This window comes from Leptinotarsa decemlineata, unplaced genomic scaffold, assembly GCF_025532065.1.
Source record: "Leptinotarsa decemlineata unplaced genomic scaffold, Ldec_3_MD MMD2_tig00026358_RagTag_RagTag, whole genome shotgun sequence".
Taxonomy (NCBI): Eukaryota; Metazoa; Arthropoda; class Insecta; order Coleoptera; family Chrysomelidae; genus Leptinotarsa; species Leptinotarsa decemlineata.
The window spans coordinates 7,980,335-7,997,856 of record NW_027412703.1 but is presented as its reverse complement, the minus strand read 5'-3'; the positions used below and the strand labels follow the sequence as shown (position 1 = coordinate 7,997,856).

Here is a 17,522-nt window from a genome sequence, read left to right as displayed (position 1 = left end):
CTAAAATACAATAACTAATATTGTGAAACTAGCTTCCCAATTATTTGACTTCTGATACTGACATGACAAAAATTCAATAGCTCAGGTGCTTGAAATGCTGACCATTCATTTGTAATCATTGATGGATTGATGATTCGATTTCCTGGAAAGCACAAATAACCCGATCTTTCACTTCCTGTTTCTCATTGATAGGTACTCTATATACCTGTTCTTTGATTTTCCCTAGAGGAAAACATCTAGGGGAGTCAGATCCGGTGATCGAGGCGGCCAAATCTAAGGACTCAAACGTCGTATCCACCGATCTTCGAACATATCGGTTAGTTTCCTACTCACTTCACGTGTGTAATGTCCAGGAGCTCCATCAAACTGATACCAACAATTCCAAGACAAATTCAGAGGCGAATTGTCCATAAAATCACTCTCAGAATATCTAAATATTTTTCGGAATTCAACTTAAAACTGAATTTTTGTTGGAATCTCTTTTGTCTAATGAAATGGGAATTTTTTGAAGCTCAGAAGTGATTATTTCGACGATTGAATATTCCCTCACGTGATTGTGATTCATCAGTCCATATAATTTTTTTCAAAAAGTTCGGATCTTCGTATGTTCATGTTAGTGCCATTTCGCAAAATTCTACCCGTTTTGGTGGATTATCTCTATGCAAAGCTTGCAGCCTGATTAATTTATAATTGTTCATATTATGTTTTTGTAAAATTCTCCATATAGAAGTTCGAGATATTCCCAAATCAACCTCAGCACTACATACTAATGCATGAGAATGAGCAAAAAAATACCCTAAAATGTTTATTTCATTATTCATATCACCAGTCACCGGACTCACTCGGTTTTCTGAGACACGACCTTTTCCATAGTTGAGGTAAATTCGTTCAAGTCTTCTGAATTTTCTTTCATTTATTGCCGGTAAATTAGGATATGACTCGATAAATTTTCTACGGGTCCTTGATATGAAATTAGTGCACTCACCATGAATATAAAACAAGTTTAGGATTTCAGAGTTCGAATAATTATTATTATCCATCTTCACTACTTCAATATGTCGTACTAATCAAACAAGTTATTGTCAAATCCATTCTTTTGTTTTTTAAATCAGACTTAGATCATGACCGAAATTCAGTTGCGAATTGAATTTTTCAGACTGATTTAATAATATTCCAAAGTATTTCTTGGAAAAACAATCTCAGTTGGTCACAATAATTTTCAATCCAAAGGAGTGAATTTCCGAAGGCCCGAGACCCACGTCATTTTTGCAAAGATGACATTTTGAGAATGTGTGTATTATTCAATTGATTTTTAATTTTATTGGAAAATTTATGCTTGCATAGGAGCAATTTTTTAAAAATAGTTCATGTCTCATAAACGGTCAGAGATAGGTATAGGACATAGTTGAACAAAGTTGTATACTTTGGTTGGCTGAATTCGAAATTGAATAATATACAGGGTGTTCCATTTGAAAAAAATTAGTAATGGTCATTTATCAAAGATACCAATTGAGACGTATGTTTCAGACACTCGGTATAAAATGAGATTTTAATTTTGTTCTGAAATAACAATCACCATATCTTACCTCAATGTTGCCAGAATTTTAGTTCGGTGTATCAGTTAATTTGTGCGATATTAAATATCAAAAATAGGGTCAATCGGGGCTAATGTGATACACCATGAAAAATGGGACTAATATGATACACCAGGAGATTATTTACCTGCTTTGTGCCAAAAATAGTTTAAAAAATACTGACTAAATAATATATTCTATTATTGTTGGGCATAACGGAATTTCTCATTATTGCATGGTAAGTGGACAATAAAAAAATAAATAATCAGCAGTGATTTTTTCAAGCAAAAAAAATTTCAGTCACTGACTGTAAACTTTTATGCGAACTCCGTTGTTTATTGAGGTAGAAATGTTTTTATGCGCCCCCCGTATTGGGGGAAGATAGCTTTATGTTTCTACACTCGAAAACTTCAAAATAGGTAATCTTATCACGGGATATATGACGTCACATATAGGGGGCTAATTTGATACAAATTAGGGGGTTGATTTGATACAAACATTAGGGCTATTGTGATACAGCTGAAGGGGCTTTCTTGATATTGCAATACCTTGAAAATTGTGCATTTTATTAGTTTTTGTAACTTTCTTGGATTTCAACTTGTTTTGTTTTGTGAGGAGTGGGGGAGGAGTGAATAAGAAACATAAGAAAACAACCACATCAGGCACCCATGAAACCCAACCAGCGGAAAATGCTACACAAGAATAACAAGAAAGGAAGAGAGTCAGATAATTTAGAAAAAACAAAGAAAACAAAAGAAGCGTAAGAAAATAACGGTTTCGTCAGACAGCGAATCAGATATCCCGAGTGAAATTGATTTTGCAGATGAGGATAGCAGTGATTCCGACATTATACAAGCCATGCAGAGAGAAGAAGAGTCAGACTTGGAATTTGAGAAGACTTTAGGAAACTGCAATGGTAGTGACATGCATGACCAACATACTACACCTAGAATTAATGACTGGGTTGTAGTTAAATTTGCAACCAAGAAGAAAGTGTTGCATTACGTAGGTCAAGTTATGGATATTGAAGCTGGTGAACCAAGAGTAAAATTCACACGAATAAAAGAGACACATGAATATACCACAGTTTTTTGTTGGAAAGAGCCGGAAGATGTGTCATTTATTGAAAATGAAGATGTGACAGAAAAACTTGCTGAACCTGCTTTGGGAAGGAGAGGAGAACTGATTTTCAACTCGACTGTTGAAAATTATAATATTCAATAATTTCATACAGGAAAGTGAAAAAAAATTATGGAATGTTGAAAATGTTAAGTTTTTTCAATAAACGGTGCTTTAGTTATTTTTTTCAAAGGAGTTTCTTTTAGTGGAAAAAACATGAACAAGACACGGTTGTATCTTTTATATGGCTGAAGACAAAAATTCGAAAAAATTAATGGTATCACATTAGCCCCAGAGCTGTATCATTTCAGTCTCGTCTTACGTTCATTGACGATATTGAATGAAATACAATGCTGTGTCAAATTAGCCCCCAAATTAGTATATGGTTAGGTATTATAGTGAAAAGTGTATATTTTTGTATCATATTAGCTCCGATCGACCCTACCATGTTTTCGCCAAAAAAAGAAAAAAATCAATATTTCAAAAACGGTTCAACGGTAATTTGGACTGCGATGCTGAATTCAAAAATTATATAATATATGAAATTTTCAAGTTGGTGATAGTTACATGTAGATGTGGCAAAATTGTGATGATGAAAATATTTTCAAACGATAGATCACTGCCATATACGTTTTGAAATGTATTTTGGGGCTGGTTGTCTCAACTTGACGAGGGCTGATAGTTACGTGTGACAACCAACACCGTATATATGTGCTGCATTTTTTGTTGGCTTTTTGAGCTTCTGCTGCATACAGTTTTGTCTGTTTTAGAGAAAATCATAGAAATGTCATAGCATCAAATGAGAAAGTCTTATCGACTAGTATTACACGTATAGTGATACTGCGTGCTGCAAGAGAAGTGATTTTAGGATAAATTATTATCGCATTCTAACACGGTTTTGTAAAAAATTCACTGTCGAAGAGATAAACAACACGGTATTTTCAATACAATCAACAAAAATTGGTTATCAAAGGTAGGATTGGCAAATCTTCACCGACAAATAGAAGAAAGAATTAGAAAAATACATATTTATGGCTTCAAGTATTTATTTCGGTTCGTCTCCCAAGGATATTAGAAAAACTGCGTTACATTTACCAGGTTACATTTGCCATACCAGTCCACCAAGTTACATTTATCAAAAATTTAATTTCAAATATTCATTGGATTTCAGACTGACTAATAATAGTTTTCCTATGATGTGTATTTTTAGTTTACAAGCATTGCGGCCTGATGCATTTGGAGTAAATATGTTTTTTATTATAAATGGGACACTTTTTTCTCTGTTTAAAAAATCTGTTTGAAATCTGCTTTTCCGTTAATCAGCTGTCGCACCCCTACGAACGACAACCCTCAGAAGTCGAAACTTGCGCGACATAAGGATTAACGAGCTCTTACATTTTTAACGTGTGATTCCTAACCCTGGATATAATTAATTACTTATTCCACTTTCAATGGATATATTCATTTGAATGTGACTACCTGCCCCAGATACTATGACAACCATCCCCGGCCCGGGTTTGAAAGTCACAGTTTTTCTTTTCCATAAGTTTAACGCAGCTTTTATTTTCTCTATGAATGATGTTGGAGAAAAAAAAATAGTTCTTTGCAAAAGAGTATAAAAACACTATCTATTGATAAAGAAATCAATGATAATTTATGAAAAAGGACACTAAATATACGCAAGACAAAAAATGTGACTTCCAATCCCGAACTCCTCTAATGGTTAGTTTGCGCGATTATACGTTTTCCATGACTTATAACAGAAATATTTCAAAATGAGATTTATTTTTAATTCCAACGTTCCATTTTGTATTGAACAAATTCTTTTAAAGAATTTATACTCGTACCTACCCTATAAGAAATTAGTTACTCAAAAAGTAGTCAAGTCATAAAATTTTAGCAAAAAAGTGGAATAGGCCTTTTCATCATAAGACTAGCACAAGCGTAGCTGTCATATTGAAATGGCGGTAATTCAAAACATTCGTACTGTTTTAATCAACAATGGCTGGGCAAGGAATATTATCTCTACAAACAAATAAATTATTGGAAAAAACCATTGATGGTAATTCACTTGTAAATATTTGAGTCGAGGCTCATAATTGTGAACAATTAAAAAGGTGGTTAAAACGTCATGGGCGTCCGCAAAAGGGAAAAAAGTGAGCTGATTGAGAGGTTAGGTATCAGCATTTATTTACTATCTAAAAATATATTGAAAAATAGTATTTAGAGTTTTATTCTTATCAATAATGTCAATTCATTTGATGTAATTGAAAATATATTTCAGTATTACTACATATGGAACTAATAAATAAATCAAGCCATTAATATTTTGAGGCTGTACATATGACATTATTAATTGGACAAATATGTAAATACTGAATTGAATATCAGTAATTTTTATCAGAATGAAATATTTAATACAACATGATATATATGAAATTTATGAAATTTACAGTCAAAAATGCAATAAGGAATAATATACGTATATTGAAATTCCTGATAGCTTAAAGTCTTGAAGGATCATGGTTTTGTTCAGTTGGACTACTTTCCCCAATGAAATGTAGTGAGCAAATATAAGTATCCTTGGTAACATCATCAATAGATTTAAAGCCTCGGCTGTGGCCTCGGTCACTCCTACCACATTTTTTCACCCATAATTCACATTTCGCACATGCTTTAATATGTAATTTGCTTCATGATTTGATTATTTTTTTGCGGTATTCAAGACAAGGCTTTGGAAAATTTTACAATAGTATGTGTTGGTTTTGAATGATTTGTATCGTGTATCACTTTTACATACTCCATAACCACACCGTTTTGTTTTTCCTTACTACTTTTTTTTTCAATTTTTTTACAATTAATAAACTTCAATTTATATTATAATTTTTAAAACATGAGTTGCGGGCTCTTTAATATGGTTGTTTACAAAAAACAGTACGAAAAAGATGGCTGATACTGACGCATGTGCACAAAAAATGTGATGAAAAGGCCTATACCTAGAAAATTATTCATGACGAATACGAAGTTATTCCATTAAGTTACTTCTACAAAATGGAGTTCAGGAACCTTGGCCAGAATTAAATGATTAAGTCATGATTGTACTGATCTCATAACCAAATATTCAAAATAATCCCTCTCATAACGCATATAAAAGGAAAGCATCAAAAGTTATACGAACCTGTCTACATCATCTTCTTCAACTTTCGTCAATGGTCCTAAAATAGCTAGACCGGCATTATTCACCAATAAATCAATAGGTCCTATATCTTTCAATTTTTTTTCTGTTTCACTCCAGTTGGACAAATCTAAGCAAATTGTCTGAATAGAAGGAACTTCTTGCTTCAACGACACTGTAAATTAAATTATTATAAATCAAAGTGACAGGTATATCTCATGAGCTTCAAAGGTGAACTTGCAGAAATTCAGGCTTCGTTTCTAGTAAACTCTCGATAAAACTAATGTTGTCTCCTAGACAAGATATTTTAGTGTCTTGTTTGGTTTTGCATCTTGTCTCGAATGAGACTAGAACACGTTGCAAGATATCCCGCTTCTGAGAATGCGACTAAGTTTGTTCCTGACAGCACCACCTAGCTAGCTAAGTTTGTTAACAGGATCAGGCGTTTGAGACCTAAAAAGGTCTTACTCTTCATCCGATGTTACAGGGAGAATAGTTGGTATCATTGGGTCGGCACCCATCTCCTCTGTAGTTTCGGAGTCGGGTTATTTTGTTACTTCAGGGTCCCTAAAAGGCCCCATATATATATATATATATATATATATATATATATATATATATATATATATATATATATATATATATACATATTACAATGTAGGTTTTCACGGATGGTAGAATATGATGTGTTGTCTATTCGATAGTCGACGTTTCGCCATCATCTCAGATGGCATTATCAAGACGAGTTATTGCTTCGCTTCGAGAGGTGTAACTGATGTTAGGTTCTTCTTGTGGTGTTTTTATATGGTTTCGCTTGCGTAAGTTGTATGGATTTGTTACCTGTTTTCCTACCTGACGATTGTTGATGGCTTTTGGTAGTTCTCCTACCTGTTTTTCTACCTGAGGGTTGTTAATGGCTTCTGGCGGTTCTCCTACCTGCGATGGTTCATTATCAATTTGTGGTTGTCTTTGGTGGTTGTTTTTAATTATTGTTTTCCAAATCCTTGGGATGTTTAGTGAGTCATCCCTTTTGTTGATGAGGCCTTGCTTTTCGATTTCGATAGCTTCCCTGATTTGTCGAATTCTTGGGTTTTGCACCTGTGCTATCTGTTTTGTGGACTCAAAATTAATCTTGTGACCTGTTTGTAGATGGTGTTGAAAGAGGGCAGAGGAGGTTTGTTTTGTTCTTATCGAGTTTTTGTGCTCCTGGGTTCTGGCAGATATACGTCTGTTGGTCTGACCGATATATTGTTGTCCACAGTCCCCGCATGTGATGCTATATACTCCTTGGTTTTCTAGGGAAATTCTCTCTTACGGTCTGGGCAGCCAACTGGATATCGTTTTGTGCGGTTTGTAGGTTGTCCGAATGTTTTTACGTCTTAGTATTCTCCCGATTTTGTCGGTCACACCTTTGATATAAGGTAGTGTCACAGATTGTCTGTCGTGTGGAGAATCTTCTCTCTATCTAGGGGATGTTTTTTTGGTTCTTCTTTGTCTGTCGATGGCCTTTTGAATGATCTTTGGTCCGTAGCCATTTTGTCGCAGAGCCTTTGTTGTCTCCCCCAATTCTGTTGCCCTGTTTGTTGGTTCTTTTAGGCGGAAACTGCGGGATATTAACGTGTTGGCTACGGATTGTAGCTGGGTAGGGTGGTGGTGTGATGCCGCTTGTAGGACAAGACGGACGTTCCACTAAGACCAATAGTGAGTGCCATCAACTCACCGACACAAAATCTAGAGAAATACTTATCCAAAATCATGCAACCAAAGACGGAGCTGGCAGAATCTCATGTGAGAAACTCAGAGCACTTGGTGGATATCATTAAAAACATCAAACTAAACGACACCGACATCCTTGCCAGCCTAGACATAAAATCCCTCTACCCGAGTATACCCATAAACGAAGCCCTAGCCACCATTAGAACTGATCATAGCTTTCCGCAACATATCACGGATCTAGCAGAGCACTGCCTTAAAAACACCTATTTCATACTTGACAACCAGATCTATAAACAGGTAGAGGGAGCTCCGATGGGTTCCTCCCTATCGCCCGTGATCGCAAACCTGTTCATGATGCACTTCGAGAAAGAAGCACTTGACAACGCCCGCCTCAAACCAACCCTGTGGAAAAGATATGTAGACGACATATTCATCATCTGGCCCCACGGAAAACAAGAACTAGACCGGTTTGTGACCTACCTGAACAACATCCATCCCCGCATCCAGTTCACTACCGAAAGAGAGGAGAACAGGCAGCTACCTTTCCTAGACCTACTCATAACACGAAAACCAACTGGCAACTTGGGTTATACAGTTTACCGAAAACCCACACACACCAACCGCTACCTACAAGCGGCATCACACCACCACCCTACCCAGCTACAATCCGTAGCCAACACGTTAATATCCCGCAGTTTCCGCCTAACAGAACCAACAAACAGGGCAACAGAATTGGGGGAGACAACAAAGGCTCTGCGACAAAATGGCTACGGACCAAAGATCATTCAAAAGGCCATCGACAGACAAAGAAGAACCAAAAAAACATCCCCTAGATCGAGAGAAGATTCTCCACACGACAGACAATCTGTGACACTACCTTATATCAAAGGTGTGACCGACAAAATCGGGAGAATACTAAGACGTAAAAACATTCGGACAACCTACAAACCGCACAAAACGATATCCAGTTGGCTGCCCAGACCGAAAGAGAGAATTTCCCTAGAAAACCAAGGAGTATATAGCATCACATGCAAGGACTGTGGACAACAATATATCGGTCAGACCAACAGACGTATATCTGCCAGAACCCAGGAGCACAAAAACTCGATAAGAACAAAACAAACCTCCTCTGCCCTCTTTCAACACCATCTACAAACAGGTCACAAGATTAATTTTGAGTCCACAAAACAGATAGCACAGGTGCAAAACCCAAGAATTCGACAAATCAGGGAAGCTATCGAAATCGAAAAGCAAGGCCGCATCAACAAAAGGGATGACTCACTAAACATCCCAAGGATTTGGAAAACAATAATTAAAAACAACCACCAAAGACAACCACAAATTGATAATGAACCATCGCAGGTAGGAGAACCGCCAGAAGCCATTAACAATCCTCAGGTAGAAAACAGGTAGGAGAACTACCAAAAGCCATCAACAATCGTCAGGTAGGAAAACAGGTAACAAATCCATACAACGTTTGTTTGAAGGTGATTGACAATGTTTCGTGATGAATTTCACTATTCAATTATTATATTTTTACTAGTAGGTTGTTTCACTATCATTTCATTTCAGGTTTATTGTTGCTTAATATAATTGTTATTTTCAACTATTCTTTTTTAATTATTCTTTTTTACTTGTTTCAGGGATTTCAAATCATTTTATATAGTAGACAATGGAAGTCCGAACTAGTGAAATCCATACAACTTACGCAAGCGAAACCATATAAAAACACCACAAGAAGAACCTAACATCAGTTACACCTCTCGAAGCGAAGCAGTAACTCGTCTTGATAATGCCATCTGAGATGATGGCGAAACGTCGACTATCGAATAGTACAGAACGGATGAACACCCGGAAGAACAACACATCATATATATATATATATATATATATATATATATATATATATAAAGTTGAGAATCTTAGCGACTGGAGAAATGTACAGTAGAATGAAATAATGGGGTCTCTCAGTCAAAAAATCAAAAACTCTGCTTTACTTTGCCAAGCTTTCGCTTCTAGTGTGAAGCTTCTTCAGGGCCTATAATTCATTGAGTTGTGGTTTTTTTTGCCAATGAATAAAATTACAAAATAATCAGACCCTTTTCTTGATACAAAAGTTATCCGTAAAACTGATAATTCTTTGATCACTGATTGGTATGTGAAACCTACTAATTCAGGAAGATATATCAATTACTACTCTTTTCATAGGGAATCGGTTGAAATCAATTTAATACTCTGTTTGAAAAAAAGAATAGAAAAATTAGTACACTCTTCCCTCAAGCAAAAAAATCTCAAACTTCTTAGAGACATATTGATCGAAAATTCCTATCCCAGAAAACTTCTCAATAAAATAATTTTCAATACTGGCAGTAATACAAAAGATAAAACGGATGCTACCAAAAAGTCAAACGTGATTTATAACATTCTTTGTAACAATTGTAATTTGGATTATATAGGAACAGCATCTAGAATTCTTAAAGATAGAATAACTTCACATAAAAGTGATATAAAGCTTAATAAGAAATCATGTGCATTAGCGCAACATTCTATAGAAACAGAACATAAACCAAATTACTCTAATATCACAGTTTTACATACAGAAAAAAATATTTCCAAACGCCTTTTTCTTGAAATGGTTGAAATTAATAAGTCTTCTAATTGTATGAATAAGAGAACTGACATTAATAATCTCAGCAGTATATACAGTAACTTGCTGGAACTACACCAAAACTCATATTGATAATAATGAAAATTGTATCAATCAACTTTCCCTTTAAAGTCAAAGATTATCAAATCATCATGCCCATTGAAAAATGACATTTATGTGAAGGTATGACATTTGTCAAACCAAAAAATTCCATTAATATTTAACTTTTTTCGTCGATTAATATGTTCAATTAATTGTTTTTTACTCATTTTTACTGTAAGTATGATTTGTAATTTTATTCATTGGCAAAAAAACCCACTACTCAATAAATTATAGGCCCTGAAGAAGCTTCACACTAGAAGCGAAAGCATTCTACTGTATATATATATATATATATATATATATATATATATATATATATTGTAACAAATAGTGGACATAACACTTCAAAAAGGGGGGCAAGCCGCGGACACGTGTTTCTGGATATTGGCCTCATCAGCGCGGTGCAGCCAAGTGTAAAGATGGGCAACACTTGTTTGCCGAAAGCAGGAAACAACATAGACGCACGGAGTCAACAACAGAAGTGTTATGTCCACTATTTGTTACATTTTTCTAGCCGTAGCTAGAAAACAATTTCGGGGAGGTTTCGTTTGGTGGAACAGTAGAAAAACATGAAATATAAAAATAACGAAAGAAAGTAAATGGTGTTACATGTTCATATATATTTATTAGAAAACCATTAGAGAAATCTTAACTTTTTTTACAAAATCATATTTAGTTTCATAGCTTTCTTTGCAGCAAAAATTCAATTACCTTCTCGGTGTCGATGTGGTGGATTGACATTAACGCCAAACCGTTTAGTCGTTCCTGGCTTGTGGAGTTTCTTGAACAAGTTTTGAGGTGTTTCAGAGAAGAGAACGTCCTTTCAGGGGTACATGTGGAAGCAAGTAGTGTCGACAAGATCTTCAAAAGTTTGTACGCATATTGCCGTAATGTTTTTCCATTGTGTTTCGGGGAAGTTTTTTCAATATTCTCTTTCAAGCACCTGGTTCGTTTTGCCAAGGACTTGATGAAATTTCTAACGGATTTTATGATTCCAATAGTACTTGTATCTGTATAGTAGGGAGGGTGAGTGTTGGCCCACAGCACTTAGGCCACATGAGACCCATTGTACATCCTCCCGAAGAGTTGTCCTCCTAGGCCATCGTCCATCCTGTTTTTTTCCAGGAAGGTGGCTAGGTCACTAGGAGACATCTCCTTTATATCGGCAGGTGCACGCCAAGAGTCGCCGAATAAACACTCTCTTATTGACGATAACTCCGGACACTCCCATAGGACATGCCTGAAAATTTCATCTTCCTGTTCACACATCCTGCATAGTGGTATGTCCACTAGCTCCATATTATGGAGGTTTTTTCTTAGCTGACAGTGGCCAGTCAGAAATCCTACTGTTAAGCGTAGATTTTTTCTGGTCATCGCCAGATATTTCTTCGGCGCCAGCTTTCCAGGGATTGAGCATGGGTGTAACGTTTGGCTAGTCCCTCTTTCTTGGCTGAAGAGTCGGCAATGCGATTACTTTTACTCCTATCGTGCCCTTTAATCCACCTCAGGATAATGGTACCGAGGCTTTGGCTGAATTTTCAAGGCCAATACGGCTTGTTTGCTATCAGTGCAGATTGTTATGTTTTTGTGGCAATTGAGATACCAGCCAGTTCCGTTTGAACCACGATGGTATTTTTTCCCATTCCCCACTTAATCCTTAGGCTTAGTGATCTGGAGTACACTTCACATCCTGAGCCTTCTTTGGTTTTTGAGCCGTCTGTATATATGCGAATTGCATTTGTAGCATCTGACTCTGTGTTCTGTTTCATTTGTATTTTGTAGGGTTTATTAAACAAAAACCTGGGTTCAATTGCATCACTGGTTGCCTGCAACAGAGATTGCGCAGTGAGCGCTTCTCGCCATAGGCTCAGCCTCAAATGACCCATTCCCACTTCGAGGTTTACACCAGCTGTGCACAGTCGTAACATGGTCATTAACGCAACCTCCTTAACGTACAGGTCCAGAGGCAGCGTTATGCTGATCATTACAATTGTAATGATTTCATTACAATTCACTTCTATCATTACATCATTACGTACATTTCAAAATATAGCTAAAATCATTATATTTCCTGAATCTAATCAAGGTCACGTCACAGATGACTTCTGCGGTCAGGTCACATCCATTTTGAGAAGAAGTATGCTAAGATTGCTAAGAGACATCTGTTATCTGTTGAGAAATGATAATTGACAGTTGAGTAACACCCAAACTAGAGAGAGAAAGAGATATAACAGACAGTTGACAGTGAAACCTGTAACAAACTGGCATCAGTGATCAGTGACATCTGACTCTGAACCTGAACTCTGACCACTGTCACTGTCACCACTGCTAGTTTTATCTTTGATACATGTTTTACGTGAAGTATTTCAGTTTGATTTTGCACGAAAACATAAATAATTTTTTTTTATTATAATATAATGTGTTTTATTTTTTAATGTTCACCCATTTTCAATCTTTTATTTTTTAAAACGGCTAAATATGAAAATTGAGTCATTTAAATATAGGGTTTCTCTACATTACACCAAGTTTATGTTGGCAACATCAACTGTCATTACAATTCATTACATTTTCACAGGTTTGATCATTACAAATTTTTTTCCTGTCAGCACAACCCTGTCCAGAGGGGACAGACCAGTCATTAATTCAATTGCCGCGGTTGGTGTTGTTCTCATGGCTCCTGTGATGTTTAAACAAGCGAATCGTTGTATTTGATATAATTTTTGGCTGGCCGTTGCTTGTAGAACTTTCGGGGGGAACAATCCCCCTTGATCCCCCTTGGCTACGGCCTTGCGAACAGTGTGTGAAATGGAAAGTGTAGGTAATTTGAGACTGGCCTGAACGAATTGTTCTTTTAGATGATTTTCTTCCTTATACGAGGAATTGGGCAAATGTCGGATATGCGGTTGGTTACCTCGTTCACAGACAGATGGGGTTATGAAAAACTTGTTGTTTGCCGTTCGCTTCAGCCTAGGAATTCGATTTTCAATTATCGGAAATCATAGACATTACCCTGCACTGACGAGTGGCCAAACAGCCCGAAACCGCCAATATTATGTAACTGAATTTCAAGTTCAGGCAAAGAGAGGATGTTGAATAAATAAAAAATAAAATGTTTGTTTGAAGGTGATTGACAATGTTTCGTGGTGTATTTCATCAGTTCGGACTTCCATTGTCTGATATAATATAAATTGATTTGGAATCCCTGAAAAAAAATTAAAAAGATTAACCGGAAATAACAATTTTACTTAACAAAAAACTGAAATTACAAAGAAATAGCATACAAGCTACAACCAAAAAATTTAAATATTGATAAGCTGAAAATTAAAAATATTATTAACAAAATCAAGTTACGTCACATTTTTTTCAACTGGAAATAACGATTTTATTAAACAAAAAACTGAAAATTGAAAATATTATTAACTAAAAATAAAAAATAAAAGATTCCAAATCAAGTTACGTCACGACGTTTCGATTGTTAGATTGTAATTTCAGTTTTCTGTTCAATAAAATTCTTATTTTTGGTTACTCTTTTTAATTTTTTTTCAGGGATTTCAAATCAATTTATATTATGTTAGACAATGGAAGTCCGAACTGATGAAAATAAAATGATTATAAAAACATTGAAGGAATAATATTCACTCAACATTATAAATACGAATATTACTGGAGTTTTTTCCCAACACCATATCGTTATTTTTACACCTCGACACGTGCTTTGATCACCAAGTGATCATCTTCAAGAGGAAGATAAAACTGTTTTATCTGCCTCTTGAAGATGATCACTTGGTGATCGAAACATGTGTCGCGGTGTAAAAATAACTATTTGGTGTTGGGAAAAAACTCTAGTAATATTCATTACTACACCAAAGGTTCCAAACAGTACATCACAAGTATTATAAATACGTTAAAATATTTGAAAGTTCAACATTACCAATGACACACCTATATAGAATAGAATAGAATAGAATAGAATAGAATAGGATAGAATAGGATAGAATAGGATAGAATAGGATAGAATAGGATAGAATAGGATAGAATAGGATAGAATAGGATAGAATAGGATAGAATAGGATAGAATAGGATAGGATAGGATAGGATAGGATAGGATAGGATAGGATAGGATAGGATAGAATAGGATAGGATAGGATAGGATAGGATAGAATAGGATAGAATAGGATAGAATAGGATATAATAGGATAAAATAAGATAGAATAGGATAGAATAGGATATAATAGGATAGAATAGGATAGAATAGGATAGAATAGGATAGAATAGGATAGAATAGGATAGAATAGGATAGCATAGAATAGGATAGAATATGATAGAATATGATAGAATAGAATAGGATAGAATAGATAGAATAGGATAGAATAGGATAGAATAGGATAGAATAGGATAGGATAGAATAGAATAGAATAAAATAGAATAGAATAGAATAGAATAGAATAGAATATAATAGAATAGAATCGAATAGAATGGAATAGAATAGAATAGAATAGAATAGAATAGAATAGAATAGAATAGAATAGAATAGAATAGAATAGAATAGAATAGAATAGAATAGAATAGAATAGAATAGAATAGAATAGAATAGAATAGAATAGAATAGAATAGAATAGAATAGAATAGAATAGAATAGAATAGAATAGAATAGAATAGAATAGAATAGAATAGAATAGAATAGAATAGAATAGAATAGAATAGAATAGAATAGAATAGAATAGAATAGAATAGAACAGAACAGAACAGAACAGAACAGAACAGAACAGAACAGAACAGAACAGAACAGAACAGAACAGAACAGAACAGAACAGAACAGAACAGAACAGAACAGAACAGAACAGAACAGAATAGAATAGAATAGAATAGAATAGAATAGAATAGAATAGAATAGAATAGAATAGAATAGAATAGAATAGAAGAGAAGAGAATAGAAGAGAATAGAAGAGTATAGAAGAGAATAGAATAGAATAGAATAGAATAGAATAGAAGAGAATAGAAGAGAATAGAATAGAATAGAATATAATAGAATAGAATAGAATAGAATAGAATAGAATAGAATAGAATAGAATAGAATAGAATAGAATAGAATAGAATAGAATAGAATAGAATAGAATAGAATAGAATAGTTTATTGGCTACGTGATACATTTGAACAAATATTTGTAGCAAGTCAAAACACAAAAATTTATAAATATGACGTCATATATACAAATAAATAAATAAACACCCTACATTTTGTTTTATAAGAGAGAGAACATTGTTAGATCAAGATCTTCAGATTTTCCTGCAGCTGAAAAAGCAAATGCGCCACTGGAATCAATGAAGTCGCCCCGGAGCGCCAATTAATTTTTATTGTTGTTTTTATTTTATTTTTACCGTTGTTTTAATAAAATCTTTCTTTGAATAAAACCATCACAATGCTTGTATAACAGAACAGTGTACTTAATAATGAGAACAATCAATCAACTAATGTTAAAAATGAGAACAATTGTTACTCACTCAAAGTCACATGAATTATCTATGTTGTATGACATGTATTCATCTGTAGAATAAAAATAGTGATTTAAAGAAATGATTTCAGTTTTTGCTTGAAACTGAGTTGTTTTATATGACACGGTAACTTATTATAAAATCTCAAATTCAATGAATTATTTTGTGAGGTGCTCAGTCTGAATCTCACAGTTCTTATCAGATTTCCTGATCTTGTAGGATATTCATGTTGTTGCAATTGTAAAACGTATTTTGATTTATTTTTATGAATTTCAATCAATGTTTCATATACAAAAGCTGTAGGAAGCGGCATTATTTTGAGATGAATAAAAAGTGGGCGACAAAGATCTTTAAAGTTGGCATCAGATATTAGACGTATAACTCTTTTTTGCAATATAAATTTTTTTTTGGAATGACAAGAAACCCCCACAACACTACGCCATATACCATATAATATACTTACTCAACAAATCATTGTTTCTGGCAACAGCTATAACTTCAGCTTGGCATTTTACTAATTGAACCACAATTGCTCTGCCAATTCCTAAAAAAATAAATGAGTTAATTTTTGAAATTGATTGCTTCCTACCTTTCTTTGCAAGATATCCAAATTTTTTGTATAAAGGTGGAGAAGTAGAAATGCAAATAGGTATCTCTCCTAAAAATATGCCATTTCAATTTGAAGAATGTTTGAAGTACAAACTGAAATGGAAAATGTGTTTTTGTATAATTCAATGTTCATATAAAAATGGTTGTTTTCGAAAGTATGCTTTCATTCGTAAAATTCAATGTTTATATGAAAGTATTCGTTTCGAGTGAGTTTTTTTTGTGTCTGTTTGTGTCTGAAAGTTACTTCTTTGTATGATTTACTAATCTTTGTAAAGAGTTTATAATCTTCAAATACATTTCAAGCAAATTCATCAGGTACATTTTAATTGTTGTATGTAGAGGCGGGGTTCAGTGTGCATGATAACAAGTCATCATTCAATTGCTTAATTGAAATGAATTGTTCTTTCGAATTACTATTCACATTCAGTTCTATATAAATTACGAAGTTTTCAGGAAAAGCTGTGTGCGACGTTATTTCGTGACAATGATTTTAATTACAAAAATATAATGATCAATGGCAATCGCGTTATGGCCACTGGAATATTTACCTGAAATATAATGTCATTAGTGTAATATGCGAAGTTGCAGAACCTCCAAGCGATATAACGTGTTTGCTGGGTACACTCACTCCAATTTAACTTATTCTGTTTCAGTTCATATATAATGGTGAAATGAATGTACAAATCTTTTGCAAATTTGTTCATCGACCTGGGTTTGTTTTTGTTTATCGAATTGATATGAACCAGTTGATCAAGTACGAATCAGGTAATTACAACGAAGGAATCACTACTATTATTCGATATTGGGCCAGTTCGCCTCTGTTCCTACCTCGATCCACACTCGACACGTTTTACCTAGAGGGCGACGTAAAAGTGAAATTTCCCGAGACTGTTTCCATTTTACGTTCGCCTGATCGCAAGATGTTTCAAATAGGTCGTGGTATTTGAATTTAAAATAGTTCTGAGATGATAGTAGGCAATATTGTAACTTACCTTGGCTGGCACCAGTAACAATTGCACGTTTTCCTTTAAAATTGATCTCCATTTCAACACTACACCGTGTTAATATGAAATATAAAATGATCTGAT

General features: G+C 34.5%; 1 protein-coding gene across 1 annotated transcript in view; it reads right to left on the bottom strand.

Moving 5' to 3' along the window:
- LOC111511704 (L-xylulose reductase) overlaps positions 1-17,522 on the bottom strand; it is a 27,240-nt gene extending 9,718 nt beyond the window's left edge. The window contains exons 1-3 of the mRNA XM_074184626.1: positions 17,427-17,522; positions 16,289-16,369; positions 5,872-6,043 (exon numbers count right to left, since the gene is read on the bottom strand). Of these exons, the coding sequence (XP_074040727.1) occupies positions 5,872-6,043; positions 16,289-16,369; positions 17,427-17,478 (305 nt within the window). The 5' untranslated portion in view covers positions 17,479-17,522. The remainder of the gene's footprint in view (positions 1-5,871; positions 6,044-16,288; positions 16,370-17,426) is intronic.